Source organism: Phyllostomus discolor, chromosome 1 (assembly GCF_004126475.2).
Source record: "Phyllostomus discolor isolate MPI-MPIP mPhyDis1 chromosome 1, mPhyDis1.pri.v3, whole genome shotgun sequence".
Lineage (NCBI taxonomy): Eukaryota > Metazoa > Chordata > Mammalia > Chiroptera > Phyllostomidae > Phyllostomus > Phyllostomus discolor.
The window spans coordinates 12,349,401-12,369,821 of NC_040903.2; the positions used below are offsets into that span (position 1 = coordinate 12,349,401).

General features: G+C 44.2%; 1 protein-coding gene across 1 annotated transcript in view; it reads right to left on the reverse strand.

Annotated features, from left to right (window-relative positions):
* Nucleotides 1-20,421, reverse strand: part of ADGRA3 (adhesion G protein-coupled receptor A3) — a 107,597-nt gene that overhangs the window by 71,355 nt on the left and 15,821 nt on the right. Inside the window, exon 2 of the mRNA XM_028506146.2 lies at nt 4,711-4,782. Within this exon, the coding sequence (XP_028361947.2) occupies nt 4,711-4,782 (72 nt within the window). The remainder of the gene's footprint in view (nt 1-4,710; nt 4,783-20,421) is intronic.

Below are 20,421 nucleotides of genomic sequence, written 5' to 3' on the forward strand. Positions count from 1 at the left end.
TCTTTCAACATCTTTGTATGTTTGAAAAATGTTCTAACATGTTGAACAAACTATACCATGTGGTATCATGCACCTGCCAACTGCCATATTTTGCTGTGTATAATGTGCACTTTTTTGCCCAAGTTTTTGAGGGAAAAATAAGGATGCACATTATACATGGGTATAATGATCACCTACTATGGGTATAATAATGGGTATAATCCTGTGTATAATGCACACAAAATGTGGGTGCACATCACACACGGGAGCACATTAGACACAGCAAAGCACAGCACGTGTGGAAGCCACCCACTCCCCTTCCCTCCCCACAGGCATCACCCCAGCCCAGGTAACACACCACACAGCTCCGACTGGCGTGCGTCCTCACTTCTCTCCACTCTTCCCCGTTTACATCTTCATAAGCACAAATCTGGCGACGTCTCTATCTGGCTAAACCCTCCAGAGACATCAGGGTCCCCTCAGAGGAGAGTTCAGACTCTTTGAGGTAACTTATGGGTTACCCATGGTCCTGACCTTGCCCTTGCCCATCTTCCAACTCTGACTCTCACGTCCCATGCTGCCCAACACCTTTCTTTAACACTCGCTTGCTCGGTCTGTCTTTCTTCATATATACCAGTCACACCGGGAGAAAGAGTCCTGTTTCTCTCACCTCTAGACCTCTGCATGTGGTGTCCCTGTCCTTGACACACACCCCTGTCTTTGCCACCCCAGAGCCTCACCCCTGTCCTGCTTCTCTCTTCTGACTCCTACTCATCCTTAGGTCTTAGGAGTCCACACCATTCCCTCCTCCGGAAAAATGCATGTGAACAGCAGCGCCCTGTGCTTCCCCTGTCCTGGCCTCATCCCACTGAAGTGTGAGCGCTTCAACCATCTCCCCACGAGACCAGAAGTTCCACAAGGGTAGAGTTCATGACTGTTCAGTGAGAGTGGGAGAGCTCTATATGCAGAGAGGGGCGGACGGACCGCAGTATGGGGGTGTCCAACCCATGGCCCACAGGCCTCATGTGGCCCGGGATGTCTAAGAATGCAACCCAACACAAAGTCGTAAATTTACTTAAAACCTTCTTTTTGCTCATCAGTTTTTGTTAGTGTTTGTGTATTTAACGTGTGGCCCAAGACAACTCTTCTTCTTCCAGTGTGGCCCAGAGACACCAAAAGGTTGGACCCCTCTGTCAATGTTTGCCCCTCTCACCCAAATTCATACATTGAAAACCTAACTCCCACGGTGATGGAACTACGGGGTGGAGCCTTTGGGAGGTGAGTAGGTCATGAGCACAGAGACCTAGTGAATGAAATTAATGTCCTCCCAAAGGGAACATGAGACAGGTCCCTCTCCCCCTTCCACCACGTGAGGTCTCGGCGAAAAGATGGCCCAGCAGGAAGCGGTCCCTCACTGGACACGAATCTGCTGGTGCCTTCATCCTGGACATTCCAGCCTCCAGAACCATGAGAAATAAATGTTGTTACAAACTACCCTGTTTCTGGCAGTTTGTTAGAGAAGCCAGAACAGACTGAGACAGACTATAAATGCATGAGAAAGGAAACCATGGCTGAGAGACAGAATTACATTTACCTAAGCTTTACTACAAAGTTGTTTTAGTGAATTATGGTTACCCCCGAAATCATTAGAATATTCATTAAGTCAGACAACGCGGAGATTACTGCGTATCACTCACAACACTCACACCTGGTAAAGGTAGAGGGTCATGTCTGAAACTGACCTTCAAACAATGTAGCAAACGTGTGTATGTGCAGGCATATTCCAATATTTAAAAAAGGGACTGCGAATTGTGAATAGTTATTGAGTCTGGGTAAGTAAACTGGGGGTATGGGAGATTACTACATTAGTATTTCAATTTTTCTGTATGGCTAAAGTGTTTCATAATAAACAGTTTTTGTCCCCAACTTTTTAAGTCCCAGGAAGTACAATTATTTCATCATCAGGCCCAATGTACTACTTCCTGTCTCCCCCTCCCCAACTGACCCCAACCCTACACCTCAAAGGGAAGGTTTCTAGAGAAAATTCAATCAGCATGTGTTTGACCGGTATTGCATAAGCTAAAAATCTCTGCAAATAGAAATACACATAATGTCAGTTCTGTTTTTTCAAAACCGCATTTCCCCTTTCAGAGTTCGAAAAACATCTACAACAGGAAATAATTCAGCTAAAGCACACCATAAATCTGTGGTCAGTGATGTACTGCGTGTGTCTTTAGAAAAGACCTCTCATGAATAAGTAAGTAGTGCAATATGATTTAAAGAGACACTTTTTAATAATGAAAAAATGCTCGACATATTGTATAATATTTAATAATAGTTGTATTAATCAGCCTTTGCCAAAAGATATTCATGGTCAGGTTCTCTCATTCGACATTTCCCTCACCCACCCAGAGCGTCCCTAGCCAACAGAAGTCTAACGTGGGATGTGCGGAGGAATCTGAGTACGTTGGGTCATTAAAACATAAATGAAAAAAAGGTGAACACAAACTGCGTCAACAAAATTGAAGAAATGTTTAAACGGTTCTTGGAAAAAAGAGCTGGCTCTTAATCTAGGCAAGAATGCTAAGTATATCAGAAAAGACACTTTTTAGCTGCATGTATCAGAAAGCTCTACTTGAAACAGCTTCCTCGAGAAAGAAAATAATTCCCTGACATTACAGGAAATCAAGAGGCAGGGCCGCCTTCATGGGTGGTCCCCCCCTCTCTCAGATCCCTAGTCTCACAAAGTCAAGTTGGCCTTCAGGTTGTCCTGACATCGTATCTTGGGTCCAAAAATCACCTCCAAGCACAAAGTCATGAAAAAGAACAGAGGCTTGCTTCTTCTATCTGTCCAAGAGCTGGGAAATCTTTCTCGGAAGCCTCAAAGCTAACCACCCTTCATCTCTTATTGGCTAGGACCGGTTCTGTCATTCTTGAGAAAGAGATGCTTTGGTGACCTAGACCCATCACCTGGCCGGGGGGGGGGGTGGGGGTGGGGATGAACACTGAAGAGTCGGACACACTGACCACTATGCAATTCTGGAGTCAGCAATGAGAGTGTAGGCGAGTGACACTAATTTCTGACAAATACGTAACACAGCACGAGAATGACGAGACTGTACAATGAAGAGGGAAGACAGAGGGGAGGGAGGAGGGATGAATGAGTGTGTGGAAGAATGGATAAATAACAGCAGTTCTCAATGATAAACAGTCTAAAAAGCCTAAAAAATGTCAAAAAAAACCCCACCATTTACCAAAAAAGTTGAGAGAAAAATGTATAGGCAGTGTTAAGTTTTAGACAATTCTTTTCAAAAGAATATACAGTTCACCCTTGAATAACACGGTTTGAAATTCTAGGCTGAACTGTGTCCCTACCAAATTCCTGTGTTGCAGTCCTAACCCGTAATACCTCAAACTGCGGCTGCGTTTGGAGACAGGGTCAAATGCTATCAATGGTATATGCTTAAATCACAGCAGTGACAGAAGCAATGAAGTCCCGTGGGTGCCCAGTTGTGGGAGAAGCCAGCAGGTGATGTGGCCAAGGAAGGGCCACCTGGGAGTACAGAAAGTGAAACAGGACAAGGAAAGCTAAGAAAATGAGGAACGTCCGATATTCAGCGGAAAAGATGGCCACGGTGTGGCTCCCTGGTGTACTCTGAAATGTTGCCTGAAATGTATGGGTAACGTGGGAATTTGAAACGTGATCCTAGAACAGCGTTCAGAAAACAAGCAAACTAAACATCCACCGTGTACAACTCCCCAAGGCCAAAAATGCATACTACCTGTAACACATCTGGTCAGAAGCAAAACTGGAACTAACTGCTAAGCAAAATGATCACATCCAGAGACATTGGGATAAAATATCAGAGTTTATCCAAAAGGCCCCCTGCCTTTAAATCCTGTGTGGCTATGTGATAAGGCATACACGTGTCGTGACAGAACTTCTTCAGAAGCACACCTCCACTTCCCAGGCCAGTGGTCCGCCGGCCAAGGTCCACGGCCTGTTTGGTGAACAGTCACCTCCACAGCCATTCACTCACCTATCGTCTGCTGCTGCTCTCCCACCACGACGGCAGCGTCGCCTCGCTGTGACAAGCTCACATGGCCCGCAGAACCTAAAATACTGACCAGCTGGCCCTGTACAGAAAGTCTGCCGGCTTCTGCTTTAACTAGTTTTTCTTTTTTTTAATTGCCTTTTCAGTTACAGTTCACATATTACATTGCACAACTAATGTATGCACCTTATATACCTTGCAAAGTTACATTTACACATCTTACAGCGTCACCACTCCAGTAAGCCCGGTACCCATCTGACACCATACATAGTCTGACATGTACATAGTTATCACAATATTACTGACCATATTCGTTTCTTATGCTGTACTTTTCATCTCTGTGACGGTGTCCACAACTGGCAGTTCGTACTTTCTGAATCCCTCTCACCCCCTCAACCCCTGCTCCCACCGCCTGTCTGGTGACCACCCATGTGTTCTCTGTATCTCTGTGTCTCTTTCTGTTTAGTTTGTTCCTTCCTTTTGTTTTTCGGATTCCTCGTGTAAGTGAAATCACAATTCGTTGTTTTCTAGAATTCAATTCTTGAAATTTCTCCTAATAAAAACGTGGGAAAAACTCAATTTTTTTATTTTGAAAAGTTGGGAGTTTAGTCCTAATTTATAATAAAAATGCATAAAGTAAAATAACAATAAGAAATGACAATAAAAAAATACTCACAATCTTTCAAGGAGACTTAGCCCAGAAAATGAACCATTCTTCAGCTCAGATATTTTATTGTTACTCAGAATCCTAAAAATGACAGAAAAATAAAATGTAAGTTGCCTAGTATGTGTACACCATCAATATCAAGATAATTTAGCTCATTATATTTAAACCTATGAGGAATTCCAAGTCATTTATTCCCACCCAGATTTTTGAAATGCCTGACCCCCCCAAAAAAGGAGCTTATGTTTTTAACAAAACCACCTACAAAAGCTGACACATCTGTCAGCTCTCAGATTGTTCCTATAGCACCGAAGCAAACACTTAGAATAGGGAAGTCAACACAAAACAGCTCTCAGTTCAACAGGAGAATAAAGAATGCCACATACATTTACACCATCAGCCAACTTCTGTAAGTTGAACACTTATTTAAAATTTGGAAACTTAACAGAAGAATGTTGTGCATGGTGCTCTGTAAAATACTGACCTGACAAAGAAATAGAGTACCCTCTAGATAGCACTGCAATAATGCTATCATTTGTAATTTAACAGCATGCAAATCCATGTTTCTGTGCGAAAACATCCTTTCCACAGGCACTCACATACGGACATAGAGAGTGGCTGTATCACAATGTTATACCTCCTGTGTCAAGACAATGTTCTTCAAACAATAAACTGAAAACAAAAGTGTCCCAGGAGTCATGATCGAGCCACCTCCACGCCAGGACTTGCTAGGAGGAGACTATGCACCCATAACCTGGCTCTTCTCTAGGCTTTATGGTGGACTGGGCATCTTCGGCAGATCGAATACTAGTGAAGAGATTCCATAAATGAAGTGAGATGCGAAAGCCACCTGACTTGAGGGAGTGGGACACCGAGACTAGAGAAGAACACCAAGGCCCAGAGGGCTTACATCCATGGCACAGGGTTACACAAGCAAACGACAGAGCCAGAGGGTGAAGCCAGGACACTCCTACTCCAACCCCGCCTTCTCCAGCCACGCCCACATCGGTCAGGAGACACTGCTGGCGTCCTGGGCAGAAACCGCTCTGTCGCACTCCGTGTGGCACAACGTCAGGGGCACCAGGGGCTCCCCGCCTCCCTCCGAGACAGCACAACACACGATTCTCTGCATACACAAATGTTAACACGATCCCTCTGTGTCTTAAACTTTCAGGTACATTTTCACTTTGTCTACGTTCATCATCCTAAAACTATATTAAAACAAAAATACCCATTTGACATCTAATTTTCTTTTCATATAAGAGGAATTAAAAAAAATCCCTACTCATGCAGATTGACATTGCAGTCTCTTACGTGGGCTGATTACTAGGAGCTTCTGGAGGAATCAAGTGTATCTATGTTTGAAACCCAGCTCTCAAATCATTTCAAGTGACACTGATTTGGGGCCAGTCACTCTATCTCGCCATAACAGAGTCCCCTCGTTCATAAAACGGAAAGGATAATACCTACCTCATGAACACTAGAAGGAACTAAGAACACGTACAACAGGCTAAGTGAGTACTTGTTAGAAGTCAGATTCAGTTTCCCTGGTTCTAAGGCTCACATCCTCCCTCATTGCAATGTTTCTTGCAATCAAAGTGTATTACTATGTCGTGTGCAGCCCCCCCACCCCCAAAGCTGTGACTAAAGCAGTGACAAGGGGACCAAGAGAATGCGGTGATCAAAAGTATTCCAATTAAAATACAGTACCGTGTTCCCGAACCAAAATGGCAAAGGTTTTTTCAAAATGAGGTGGGAGGCACGGGGCCACCGCAAACTCCGACTGGCACGGGGCCAGCCTCGCTGAGCAGCCGGGCGGTGCACACCCAGGAGCCTCCAGCCTGCCGTCCGCTTAGGCATCCACCCGGAGCTGACAAGCCAGCGAGCCTGACAAGAGGTATACTCAGCGACCTATTTTAGCGTGATTTATGACAGACAAAACGAGAGAAACTACTGGAGAGGTCAGCTGATGTAGGAGGAAGAGAGAAACTTATGGTGATATATCCGAACGCTAAAAGGTTACACATCATTAAAAGTGATTCTTTTAAATGCAACTTGATGAAAACAAAAACGCTCACTATCAGTTACAAAGCAAACAACAAAACTAACACCACTGACTGCGAAGAATCCAGGCGGAGCCAAAAAAAAAAAAAAAAAGATTTAGAAGAAACACATCAAAACGATCACTATCTTCTGTTAGTTTCTTTTACTCTTTATAATCTTGCAGTATCTTTTAAAATATCTAGACTATGATTCTTATTTTTGAACTATTTTCTCTAGATGGTAAGATATTTTCTCCTTAATAACTAAGCATAGCTTAAATTGAGTTAATTTTGAATACAATTATATCCAAGCAACAGAAAATAATGTTTTATTTATACTTGGAGATTAAAGATTCACATTGATTTATATTTGAAAAATGTTTATGTGGCGACTGTTTGCAACTTACTCAGCACTAAAAGAACAGTGGTGCGGATACGCCACCAGAAATAAATGGGTTAGTTTGTGACACTCACTCACTCCTCTAGGTAGAGTTCATTTTGAAGAGGGAAAATATTAGGCCAGGACGATCATCAAGATCTCTTCCAGCTTCTTGTAATGTTTCACAATTATTCATGTCTTGATGAGCAAAGCTGATGAAGTTTACAGTGACCAAGAATTTATAACCAAGAAACCAAAAATAAGGAAAACTACACAATATACTTCCTAAGCTCCATGACATGAGTGTCCTGGTGCCACATGAAGAATGAAACCCAAATATGCGAGCAGCTTGCAAGCAAGTGCCAGGGTGGTGACTACATCACAGGCACCACGCGCGGCAGTGCTTCAGCGAAAGGACCGTCATCCGCTCAGCCATAAAGGCTTGACTACAATAAATGATACATTTTATTGAGGAGTAAAAAGACATTTCATCACACTTAAAAAGTTGTAACTGTAACCTTAAAAATATAGTTTACAACCTCGTGTTAATATATTCACACTACATATTACTTGACGTGTTTAAGGAGTCTGTGCAAGGAAACAGGATCGGTAGGAATAAATCTACTCTGCGGACAGCTTTTATACTCAACTTTGAGACGAGGGACTGTGAAACTAAAAATGCATGATAGCCTGTATCATTAGAAGCCTAAAAACCCATTCATAATCAATATTTTTACTGACATCTCTGAAATTTCAAACTCTCTAGGAGATAACTAAATAAAAAAATATAAAACTTGACCAAAGTTATAAGGCTTATATATACCCATTTGTGTTCTAGACTAATGGTGTTAACACACATGATCTATGGACCATGCTTAGGGAACGCTATTTCGGACTCACGTCTCCTGAATTTTAACACCGGAAGACAAGTCTCATGTCCGCCGTTATAACTCGGTATGTCATTTACGCTGAAAATGGAGAAAGGGGTAAGACAATGTAAATTACATGTTTGTTTGTTTTTTTATAAAACCAGTTTATGGGACAGAAAGAAATGAAAATTAAGTATTATGTGTTCTCAGTTGCTTGCTATTGCAAGTCCCAGAATGGAATGGAGTTAACAGAACCCACACTCTGTGTGGCAGAAGGTGGAGAATAATTCTCCTTTTGAGAAGACATGAAAATATATTTCAAGGGCATTAAATATTCAGATCAAATGTCAGGACTATAATTCTTAAAGTCAAGCACTGGAGGGAAAAGTCAGTTAATGGATCACACGGGGTGACTGTAGTTGGCCGGAATGTGGCCCTCCAAAAGATATGCCCACCCAGAACCTGTTTAATAGAAAAAGGGTATTTGCGATGGAATTAAGGGTTTCAAGATGAGACCGCCCTGGATTAGGGTGGGCCCTAAGTTCAAGGATAAGAGTCCTTAGAAGAAGAAAGGGGCAGGAGACTCAGAGAAGGTCAGATGAAGAGCAAGGCAGACTCGGAGAGAGAAAAAAGAAAAAATGAAAGCCAAGCAGGTTTAGAAGCCATAATAAGTAAAGATTTTCAAGACCCAAGGAAAGGAGCAAACAGGACTATACTTTAAACCATAGGGCATTTTTAAAACTTGGTTTTGAAAGTTTTAAAGTCATTAGCAATGTTAAAAGATAAATAACAAGCCCTGGCTGGCGTAGCTCAGTGGATTGAGCGCAGGCTGCGAACCAAAGCATCGCAGGTTCGATTCCCAGTCAGGGCATATGCCTGGTTGCAGGCCACGGCCCCCAGCAACTGTACATTGATGTTTCTCTCTCTCTCTCTCTCTCTCTCTCTCTCTCTCTCTCTCTCTTTCTCCCTCCCTTCCCTCTCTAAAAATAAATAAGTAAAAATCTTAAAAAAAAAAGATAAACAAACATTTATAACTACTATCAAAAACAAAGGAACTGCCCTGGGCAGGTAGCTCAGTTAGTTGGAGCATTGTTCTGGTTCCATTCCCTGTCAGGGCACATACCTACACACGTCGGTTGTGGGTTCAATACCCAGTTGGGGCGTGTATGGGAGGCAACTGTTCTGCTTCTCTTCCTCTTTCTCCCCCCTCCCCCTTTAAAATCAGTATGCATATCCTCGGGTGAGGATTCAAAAAAACCTAAACAAGAAACAAAGCACTATTTTTTCAAATATACAAAGAACTCTTAAAAAACATCCCCAACAGAAAACCTCACAAAGGCCACGAACAGAGAGTTCAGTAAAAGTAAACACTGATGGATCATAATCACATGAGGGGATATACAATTCCAATCATGAGAGAAATGGAAATTAAAGCTAAAACAAGACACCATAAATCAAGTGGGGTGGGTAAAAAAGTACGCTCCATTTTTTGTTCAGAGTCAAACAGCTGCTCACATTTCGCTATAAATCAGTACAATCACTACGGACGGTAAAACTACAAATGCATGTATGAGTACAATATTTGCTCCACTAATTTCCCCTTTTGGAAATACATCCAAAAATTATACTTCACTCATGTGGTATGTGTTAAATGTTGCATGATTGATTATATATTTACATAACAAAATCATTCACAATACAATCGCTTGTTAAAGCTGATGAGTGGGTATTGAGGTTGGTTCCAGGAACACGGACTTGGTGAACATCATCAGCACCGTGGGGAGCCATGCAGATGGGGGGCGGGGGGGGCTGCAGACCTGGGGAGCAGAGGCTCCCAGGTATTCATTCACACAGGAAGATCAGTGACAGACTGAGGGTGGAAAGCCCTTAAATAGTAAAACAGTAAAAGTTTCCACCCCTTGACATTTATAATTTGCTCCAGTAATGCAAACTGTAGTGCTACGGTTTGATTCCGTGTATTATATTGATCACGCAGACTAACAGTTGTTATTGCTACATCTTTATCAAGTAAAAGAAAAATGGACAACAGGGCTAGGTTATGCTTTTGAGTCACTAACCTCAACAGGCAGAGGGCCTAAACCTTTAGAACGCCCTGAGATAAGCGAAAATCAGGAATGCTAACTCCTCAAAAGCAAAGTTTTTAGCACTTGGCTTCATTTATCCACTAATGAAAACTGGGTCCTCCACAAATCTTCTGAGTTCTATAATCCAGGGGCAGCCAAACCCAATACTCACCTCTTCTCCTGACACACCCTGGGCTCTAAGCATGGTTTTCATGTTTTTATATGGTTAAAAGAAAATTTAAAAAATAATATTTTATGATGCGTGAAAAGTGTTATCAAATTCAAATCTGAACGTTCTGGAAGTTTCCCTAGAACACATACGGAGTGTGGCGGCTCTCACGTTATGACTGCGTTGAGAAGCGCTGACAGACTGGCTGGCCAGCAAAGCCCAAAATATTTACTATCTGGCCCTTCATAGGAAAACAATCTGTCACCTCCTGTTTTAGCACACCCTGTCCCAGTTTATTCTCTGTTTTCAGGCAAATGAAAATCAAGTGTTGATTTCTAAATTAATTCTTCCTGGCTGGAAAGAATAAGAGAGTATCTCCAGGATTCCAGAACTCCCCATCAATCTGAGTAATCTTTATGTCAAAACCACATTCAACTCCACCTGCCATTGGCAATGACACACATTTTGTCCTCATTACTGTTAGTTTGGTCACCAGTATGTCTTCCACTTAATGGCATTCATTCATTCATTCATTCATACATTCATTCCTTCTGGCAGAAAACATTGTGGGTGGTATGTTTTAGTTCTTGATGTTAAAAAGTGTTTTGTCACCCTGGCTGGCATAGCTCAGTGGGTTGAGCGCGGGCTGGGAACCAAAGTGTCTCAGGTTCGATTCCCAGCCAGGGTACATGCCTGGGTTGCAGGCCATGACCCCCAGCAACTGCGCATTGATGTTTCTCTCTCTCTCTCTCTCTTTCTCTCTCCATTCCCTCTCTAACGATAAACAAATAAAATCTTTAAAAAAAGAGTGCTTTGCCCTCACTCTGTCACATCATCTTGTTTTAACAGCACTACTTATCATCGGAAATAACTCTTATCAGGTATTTGTGTATCTACCATGTTTCCCACGTCAAGGTCAAACCGGTAAAGCGTAGACACCTTGACCATCACCGCATCCCCAGAAAGAAGGACATAATGGTGAACGTCTGAGGGACGCCACGGTGCAGCCACCCTTCTTTATGAGGATACACTATTCCATCACGCCTCACAAGAACCCAGTGGTATCAGTATGTTGTTTTAACAAAACAACAGCAACAAAAATTTGCAAGTTAGAGTAACTTGCTCAGGTTCACACACAGACCAAGTGGCAGACTTTAAGTAACCGTTGTGGCTGTGGAGTGTGCCCTGCTCAGATCCCCCTGCAGCTGTCCAGAAGGTCTGCCTCAGTCTGCAGGCAGACGCCACTCACTTTGCAGGCGATGCCAGCCAAGGACGGAGCACGGCAGTGGTAAGAGGCTCTCCATGCGTGGCCAGTAAAGACTCCCGGATGGGCCATCTGCACCACAGCTTCCTGTTGGGCTGGCCAAGACCCTCTTGCAGCTGCACTGCACCATCTTAGCCAGCGGTCTTTCTTCCTTCTTTCCTTTCAGACGTGCCAGACCTGCACCCCAGTTCAAAGGCTCCCCATGCCCACTTCTGCCTCATCTCCTCTTGTTTTTCAGTTCTCTCTCCAGTAAAAATGTTCTCCTTCAAACCTCACCCTGGCACATGCTTCCCAGACGATCCACTGACAAGATGCTGACAATATATCTCTTCAGTAAATGCATGAAATAAAAATATGGCTGGGTGTAAAGTTCCACGCACGGTCAAAGATCCCCCCCAAGGAATTAATGATACAAAATCTACAATGTCCTGGCACCCAGAGGGGAAGACGTGAAGCACAAACATCAGCCCCTTCTCGTTCTTTCTTCTAAGGCATAGGAAAATTGGGGGAGGTGGGAGGAATCAAAAATTGTACCAGAGTTTGTCTAGCTTTCTTTTTTTAATATTGCAATGAGAGCATTCTAAGATACTTCCTCTACATTTAACCCTCCTAAAATTAGGACCCTCTCAGCATTGACATCAAAAGAAATTTCCAGCTGCTAGGAGAAAGAAAGTTATGAATTTAGCCGTGGTTGTCAATGTTGGCACAGACACAAGCTGTGGTTCAATTTTAAGTCAGGATCCCTAATTATGGGTTAATGTTTATACATTAAGGTTTCATATGACACAGCACAGACATAAAAAGTTGTGTAACAGAAGACTGCGCATTATATGGCAGCGGCATAATGAAAGGTAGCAGGAACGTTAAATCCCTCAGAATTTAACATTTAGGAGAGGCTGGCGGGATTCATTCACGTGCCGTGGAGAATTATCATTCAAGCAGCTCCCTTCTCTCAGGTGCCAGTTAATTTATAAGGGAAGCCATTAAACCTCCAGGGATGCATGGTTAGCTTGAATTTGGAAAAAAAATACAATAAAATAAAAGCTTGTTAAGTTAACCGAGTAAACAGTACAAACAAAACCATGTCTTCACAGATACCCAAATTATATTATCAAGACTAAAGTCCTAGCCAGGAAGCTCAATCGGTTACAACATCCTCCTGATACACCAAGGTTGAGGGTTCAATCCCCCGTCAGGCACACACAAGAGTCAACGGTGAAAGCATAATTAAATGGAACAAAAACTGATGTTTCTCTCCCAAATTGATACATTTAAAAAATTTAAAAGATATTATCAAGACTAAAGATGGAAAAAATATAAAGTCAAAGTCACTTATAAAACGCTCAGCAGGTTATGACGTATGCATCATACTGCCAAATGATTTAGAACATTTTCATCATACATTCACAAGCAGAAAAGCAACCGATAAAGCAAAGGCATAAAATGATAGTAACAGCAAAATCTATACAGACCTTCTAACTCATTATCCTGATTCTTGTAACCTTCACGTAAGTTTAATATTATTTTCCAATAAACAATGGGAACGCCCTTGTGTTACAATGATACCATGTGTTAACAAGAATGGTCAAGGGACTCAGAAGAACTCTAAATGAGAAGGCTGGGTGTCCGCTTAAGTACTGAAGAACCAGTATGCCATGGTGTAGGGGGAAAAATAAACATGTTTAGGAAAGCCAGCTCATGAATGTTCTGTCTCTCAGCTCCCTAGATGATAAGCTAGTTGCAAATAGGCATCTGATCTTCAATGGCATCTTAGAATCGAAGAAATAATGGGCCTCCCTCCTTTTCCTTCTCCATCTGCTTCTTAGTTGGGTACTTGTCTCCTAGACCCATCCCGCACATCTTTTCATTCTTAATTCTCAGCTTAAACCTGTTGCTTTGCATTTTGGAAGACATCTCAGCTCAATTTTCCAGACCACCTTTTCCGAGACCTAAGCAGGTCCCATTTCACTCTTGATTCCACCTCCTGCACCAGCCAGAGCTTCCCAACCTCGCCACCTCCGGGGACCTTCTCAGGCCTCCTTCTCTCGCTTTCCTGGCTGCTCCCTTGGATCTGAGACTGGGAATTGCAACTTCCCTCTCTTAACTTTTCCCTGCGCATTCTGCTGACTTCATCCCAAATGTCTGGGGACCCTTGGCTGCTTGCTCACTCTTACAAATGGGGTCTGGATTGGTGAGGATCCCCAAAACAAGCAGAGATTTGTTTTTGTTTTAGTTTTTTTAAAAAATTCCCTCTACAGGGACAGAGGAAGGAGGAGGGAGGGAGGAAACGAAGGAGGGAAAGAAAGAACTGATTTTGTTGCTCCACCCAGCCGAGCATTCATTGGGTTGCTGCTTGTATGTGACCTAACTGGCGGGGGGTGAAGACAGGAACACCTTCAGTGTTTCAGGGCAACACTCTAACCAACTGAGCTACCCGACCAGGGCACAGCAGAGGGTTTCTTTAGCACACCGGAGAATAACAGTAAATACGCAGGAAAAGGAGGTGGAACAAAAGTATGTTTATTTCAAGGTTCAGAAGTCACCTATCCTTGGAAGGCAGGGACACAAAGGAAACCTGGGGTCCCCTACGACTTCTCCTTCCAGCTGCAAGCCCCCACCAGTGCTCTGCCTTGGCGAATCTCCCAGTTTACTGAAAACTAAGCTGAACGGCTTTCTCGCACAGGCAAACCCCGCCACCCAGCCAAACTCACTGAAAGCAGAGTAAGAGCAGCTGCTTCGGGCTTATTAATTCGGGGCTGAGCGCTCGCCTTACCCAACTTTTGTTGCCACTCCCTATAGATTCATTCCTGGAAATCTTCCAGGGTCCCGTTAGGAAAATCCATCTTTCTCACTATTCCCGCTTTCGTCTCTACTGGGCTGTAAGTTCCTTGGCTGTGTAATGTCACCATCAATCTGACCCCATATGTTTTATTTATTCCACAACGGCCTCGATGCGTCGGGACCCCTGGAGCACCTTTCTCATTTTCCAGCCCCGTTAGTTATGGGTCTGCTCATATTTTTATGGGGTTTTCTTCTTCTGTCATTTTCAGCAGAATGTTGGAAGGAAAGGAGAAAAAGTAAACAAACACGGTTCAATGTATATCCACTTAGGGAGGCTGTAAAGGGGTCTTGTCCTAAAAAAAAAAAAAAAAAAAAAAAAGAGGACTATTTCCTCTTCGACTGCCTCTCTGGATGCTAAATGCTTTGGAGGCAGGCTTGGTTTCTAGCCCAGCCTTTCCCTTTCGTGCAGGTTGGCTGAAGTTTTCCTGCATGAATTTTGCCAAAACCTCAACTCCCTTTCACGTGACAGAATGATGACTATTAATCACAAGGTGCCTGTTAAAACAGAACACTTCGTATGTCAACCAAAGGTGGAGCCCCAGGTTCCCTGCGCACATCAGGTGACCCCCATTCTTGAGAGCCGCCGTCATCCTGGTCCAACATCCAACTGCCAAGTGCAGAGCAAGGGTGGCAGACGCCGGGCCTGCAGGAGGAAGGTGAGGTTCTGTGCCCCGACCTGGCAACTTGAGCCCATTTTCTGTGTGGTGTCACTTCCCAGCCTCTGCTCCGTTCCAATAACCACTGAGCGTGGGGGACAGAGGCAGAGGGTGGGTTCCGGATTACAAAGGACCTGAACGTGAATCTTGGCTCCAGGATCTGGCCTCATGACTTCGGACAAGTTCCTGAACCTCTCGATCACTTCGTGACTCATCTGTAAGACACCCTGGGCGTTGCTGAGAGGAAATACCGGCCTTTTGTGAAGAGTGTATGCGGCACAGCACCTCAGGCACAAGCTGGAGCATCCAAGCCCCTGGACAACATCACACCTAGAACACGGTGCAGCCGAGACCTCTACGGATCCACTGAGCTGCATCTGCTGGTGACCAACCACCCCGGCCACTCACAAGAGCTACCTTCTCACAAGATCAACAGCGTCTGCTCCACCAACCCAACCGCTAGCTCACTGTGGGGAGGTTCATGAACACTTTTCCTAGACTTTTTTCCCTATTTTTAACACACTGACACAATAAATAAAACTACCTCAAACCTGTAACTTCACAGATACTGTTTAAAATATGCATTTTAAAACTGAGACCACGTAAGTAACAGTACCAGTGGTCTCCATGACACACTAGGACAGTGGCGCACACGTCTAACGTTGGGAAGCACTACTATTTTCAGAAACAAAGGAGTCACAGGGCAGGAGAGTTCAGGCACAGGGCCTGTCACTGACTGCCGGGACCAACGGCACTCACAAAACACTACCTGCCAGCTCCAACCCCCTTCTCAGAAATCCAGTGTGGACGCTACCACCCTGCATCGAAGACACTTACTCAAATTTATCTGAGCAATTCTCAAACTGATGTGACCCACAAACTCTTTAATGCGATAATAACGCTACAGCCTGCCACGCCCACTTTGCGGAGAGCTGTGCTGCATGTGTGCGCGAAGCTGCGGCTGTGGGTCGGGACGCCTGGCTGGGGATCCAGCGCTGCCACTCACAAGTAAGCTGCTCTCCCACCTTCGTGTTGCGATCCGTAAATGGGAGGACTGTGCTGATTTGTTTAGAGCCCGACCCGGCACACTCTGACTGCAAACTGTTGTTATCAATAAAGTTGTATTGGCACACAGCCACGTTTACTCATTCATAAACTGGGTTATGGCTGAGTTAAGCAGCTGCACACCCAAAAGACTTACTATGGAGGCCTTTACAGAAACAGTATGCCCACGCCTGGTGGAGAACACGGGTTCTCAACTCCGGTTGCAAACCCAAATCATTTTAGGAGCTTTAAAAAACAACAACAATAACAAAAAACAACCAAAGCCTGCCCCTCACCCATTGCTGTAACTCAAAATTACAGGGCACAGGGATCCGACATCACTGAAGTTCCCAGGTGGGCTCTGCCGTGCCTGTGCCACCGGCCTGCGGGGGCAGAGAGCAGCACAGCGCCCCCCGCCGGTCACTCACAAGTTCACTCGGCTCCCAGCGCGCGGAGGCCGCTGCCCTGTGAAGAGGCCGCGGGAGGCAAAGCGACCCGTGACCACCTCCAGGGACAGAGAAATGAGGGAGCGACCCAAAGCCGGCCTGTGATGACACGGAGCTGTCAAGAGGGGGCATAGATAATAGCAACACTGCACAAAAACAGAGAGAGAGAATTAACACAGCCTAAGGGGACGCGATAATGGCATTAAAAATTTACAACTTTTTGGAAAGCAGGTCTTGACTTTTAAAATTCAGAAGATAAAATGAAGACAGTGATTGCCGAGAAGCAAATCATGAAGAAACCAGGAGTACACATAAATAACAGGACTTCCAAGGGGGCAAAAATGGCTACAATAAAAGAAGTCAAAGGAAATGCCATTGCAGAAAGCAGAACAGAGGTTCCGAAGAGCTGCGGCGGGTGAGGGGGTGGGGATACACATTTCGAGGGTGCGGGGTTCACGTTGGGGACGACGATGGAGTCTTTGGGTGTAGGGAGTGATGAGGGGCACGCGCACTGCGAGTGTCTTCAATGCCACTGAACTGTACACTGAGTCACAATAGTAAATGTACATGCCTTTTTACCACAATAAAAAAACTAATGTCTAATAACAAAATGTACACAAGCCAAAAAAAAAGGAAAGGAATGTCTCCAGTTTAAAAGCAGACTTGTAAAAAGTAACCATGTGCCAGGCACCCAGGAATATTCTAGTAAAATTTCTAAACTCCAAGCCCTAGCTGGCGTAGCTCAGTGGATTGAGCGTGGGCTGCGAACCAAAAGGTCGCAGGTTCGATTCCCAGTCAGAGTACATGCCTGGGTTGCAGGCCATGGCCCCCAGCAACCGCACATTGATGTTTCTCTCTCTTTCTCCCTCCCTTCCCTCTCTAACAATAAATAAATAAGATCTTTTAAAAAATTTTCTAAACTCCATGATAAAGAAAAAGATCCTCTACGTTTCCTAACAGACATGAGAACATGGGTGCTTTTATCATTCGATTTTAATATACAGGGTGGGGCAAAACTAGGTTCACAGTTGTCGGTATGGAAAATATGATACATGATAATACAAGAATAAACTCAGTGTTTCCCGGACTCATGACTGTAAACCTGCTTTTCCTCACCCTGCATTTTCTGCAGATTTGGTGAATCAGGGAAGATTTCAGTACACTCCACCTGCTTTCTTGAAGCTGTCTGCAACAGTACTTCTAACCTCTATCTCCAGAAAGTGAACAATTATTTAAAATGAGACAGCAAGTCAAAGATATCAACAACTAACATACTACTGGAGGGTCACAACATAATTCATCATCAGAAAGACACCTGAGAATAAAAGGAGAGGCCATTAATATGCAGAGTAAGACCACAGGTGCCAGCCTGGGCCTGCGGCCACCCTTAACTCCTGAAATGGTTCACTAAGCAACCTCTCAGGTTTGCAGGCTTTTCTATTAAACACCTGGCATTTTTTTAAGGTCCGTTATTCTTATAATTATTTCAGATTCTTTATTCAGCAGTTTCATAAGTAAAAAGGAAAAAATCTATTTTTCCACTTTAGCTCTAAACTGCACATGTACATGTAATTAAACAGCATTTGGGTGGTTAAGAAAAACTAAAGGGTTTTTATGCCATACTAGATATCTTTCAAAACTGCCTAAAAATGAAAAGCTGTTTATTAAATAATACTTCATCTACTCTTATGAACAAAGCACCTCCCAGAGAACAGGGAGCCCATTTTTCAATGTGTGCACACATCATAAATAACACGAGATGCTTGATATTTATGGATGCAATAAAAGCAAATTTATTCAGCATTTAAGTGAATGGAGAATTTTCTACTGAGACCATACTGAGGTTCTTCTAGGATCTTTGATTTTGAAACCGAAATGCATGATGGATCAACTACTCGTTCCCTGAGAAATTACCTGAGCACCTACTGTGTGCTGGGAGTGACACTAAGGATACAAAAACAGACCTGAAGGACTAACAGCACACGGGCTTCCAAGTGCCAGGTGCTACCAGAGGGACACAGAACTGATCCAGAGTGAACAGTTTCGATGTTGCTGAAAAGCGCAAGGATTAGGGAAAATGTTTCTGAACTTTGTTTAAAAACAAAAAGTTGAAATGCAAAAGGCAGACAGGAAGGGAAAAATTCTTTTCAACAGAGATAACCCCACAAAAGTCCCTATGAGTCTCCTGTTGCCATTAACAAACTGCCATAAACTGAGTGCTTCACATGGACACTACTTAAGGGCCCCCATTCCCCCAGGCCAGAGGTGCAGGCACGGAGTGGGCGGGTCCTCGGCCTGTGGAGCGGCTGCAGAGAACTGGCTGCAGAGAACCGGTCACTGCCGGTGGGGGCATGCTCCTCCGGGAGCGGAGGGGAGATGGAAGTGAGTGCATCACTTATGAAGAATTCTTGTCAGAGTCTCACTCGAATTGGAACTGTGAAAAGTGGGTCCTCATAATTTTAATTTATTTGCATTTCCCATTGTGAATTTGTGTTACTTTCCTGGGCTGGTCTGGAATGTCTGTGGACTCTGGAGTCCAACTGCCCGGGGCAGGGAGGGGTCAAAAATCCTGACTCCAACACTTACTGCCTGGGTGGCCTCAGGGGACTGATGAGCTTCTATCCCCTACTCCCTCAGGCACAAAAGAGGGACGTGACTAATAATGACCTCATTAGGGAACTATGAGAATTAACTAATGCAAGACTTGAAACACTTCAGATAGGACCTCGCACACTCTGCAAACACTACCTGTTACTACTGGCCCATATTTCTAATGGGCCGAGTTTTTCTACTAATTTGTAGGAGTTCCTAGTACATGGGGACCAGCATTTTTCTCCAATGCAATCTCCCAGAGGTCTGTAAGCAGCCGGTCAAATGCCGGGAGCCACCCTCTACTACAAGACATTCGGGGAGCACATTTTGGAAACTATCGCTGAGGAATGAAATCAATTATTTTTACAACGACAGAACTTACTACTAAGTTCTAACTAAGATGGAACTTACTACTATACTTGCTACTAAGTATAGAATCTAAATAATTCTACTGGTAAGAGATCTCTTGAAACCGTAAATTTAGGTGGCTGAGCCACTGCTTTAAAGTGGCTGGTGTGGCTCAGTGGACTGAGCGCAGGCCTGCAGCCCTAGAAGTCGCCGGTTCAACTCCAGGTCAGGGCACATGGCTGCACTGCAGGCCAGTTAGGGGTGTGTAAGAGGCAAAAGATTGATGTTTCTCATATTGATGTTTCTCTTCCTCTCTTTCTCTCTCCCTTCCCTTCTCTCTGAAAATAATTAAATACAATCAGCTGGTGAAACTCTCAGCACAGAATCCTGGTACATACAAAAGGTCATTAACAGAGTTTGGGGCTCCCAGGGCCACTGGCAAACAATGACAGGTGCACCACCTTCTTGTCCCAGGCCCCATCACTCATTATTCAGTCCCAACACTTTCCTGGCTGATGAGCTCACACAACATGCCTGGTGGCCACTCCCACCTCTCACCCGTACAGGCCTTCGGGAAATCTATTTGCCATGCTGGTTCTACTACAGGAGTGATGTCGCAGCCAACTAGGACCCCACTCAGACCCTGACCAGGACCTGGCCTGTTCACCACAGGGAGGGAGTCAGGGGTAGAGAGCCTACAGGGAACCGCTGTGAGACAGAATCAGCCAGAACACTGCTGCTGAAGGGTGCACACGAAATAGGCAATGATACTGGCAATGGAGTGTGGGGTGGGGGCGCGGGGGGGGGGGGGGTCAGGGATGCAGGCAAGAAAAATCCCGGTGGGACACAGAATCTGCAAGATGTCCACAAAGTCTGGAAATAAAAGGAAAAAGAATTATGTGTGTGGAAAGTCACGAAGGGTGTCTTCACTAAGCCAAAAAAAAAAAAAATGTCTATTTCCAAACACCATGGACACACTGTACATTCTT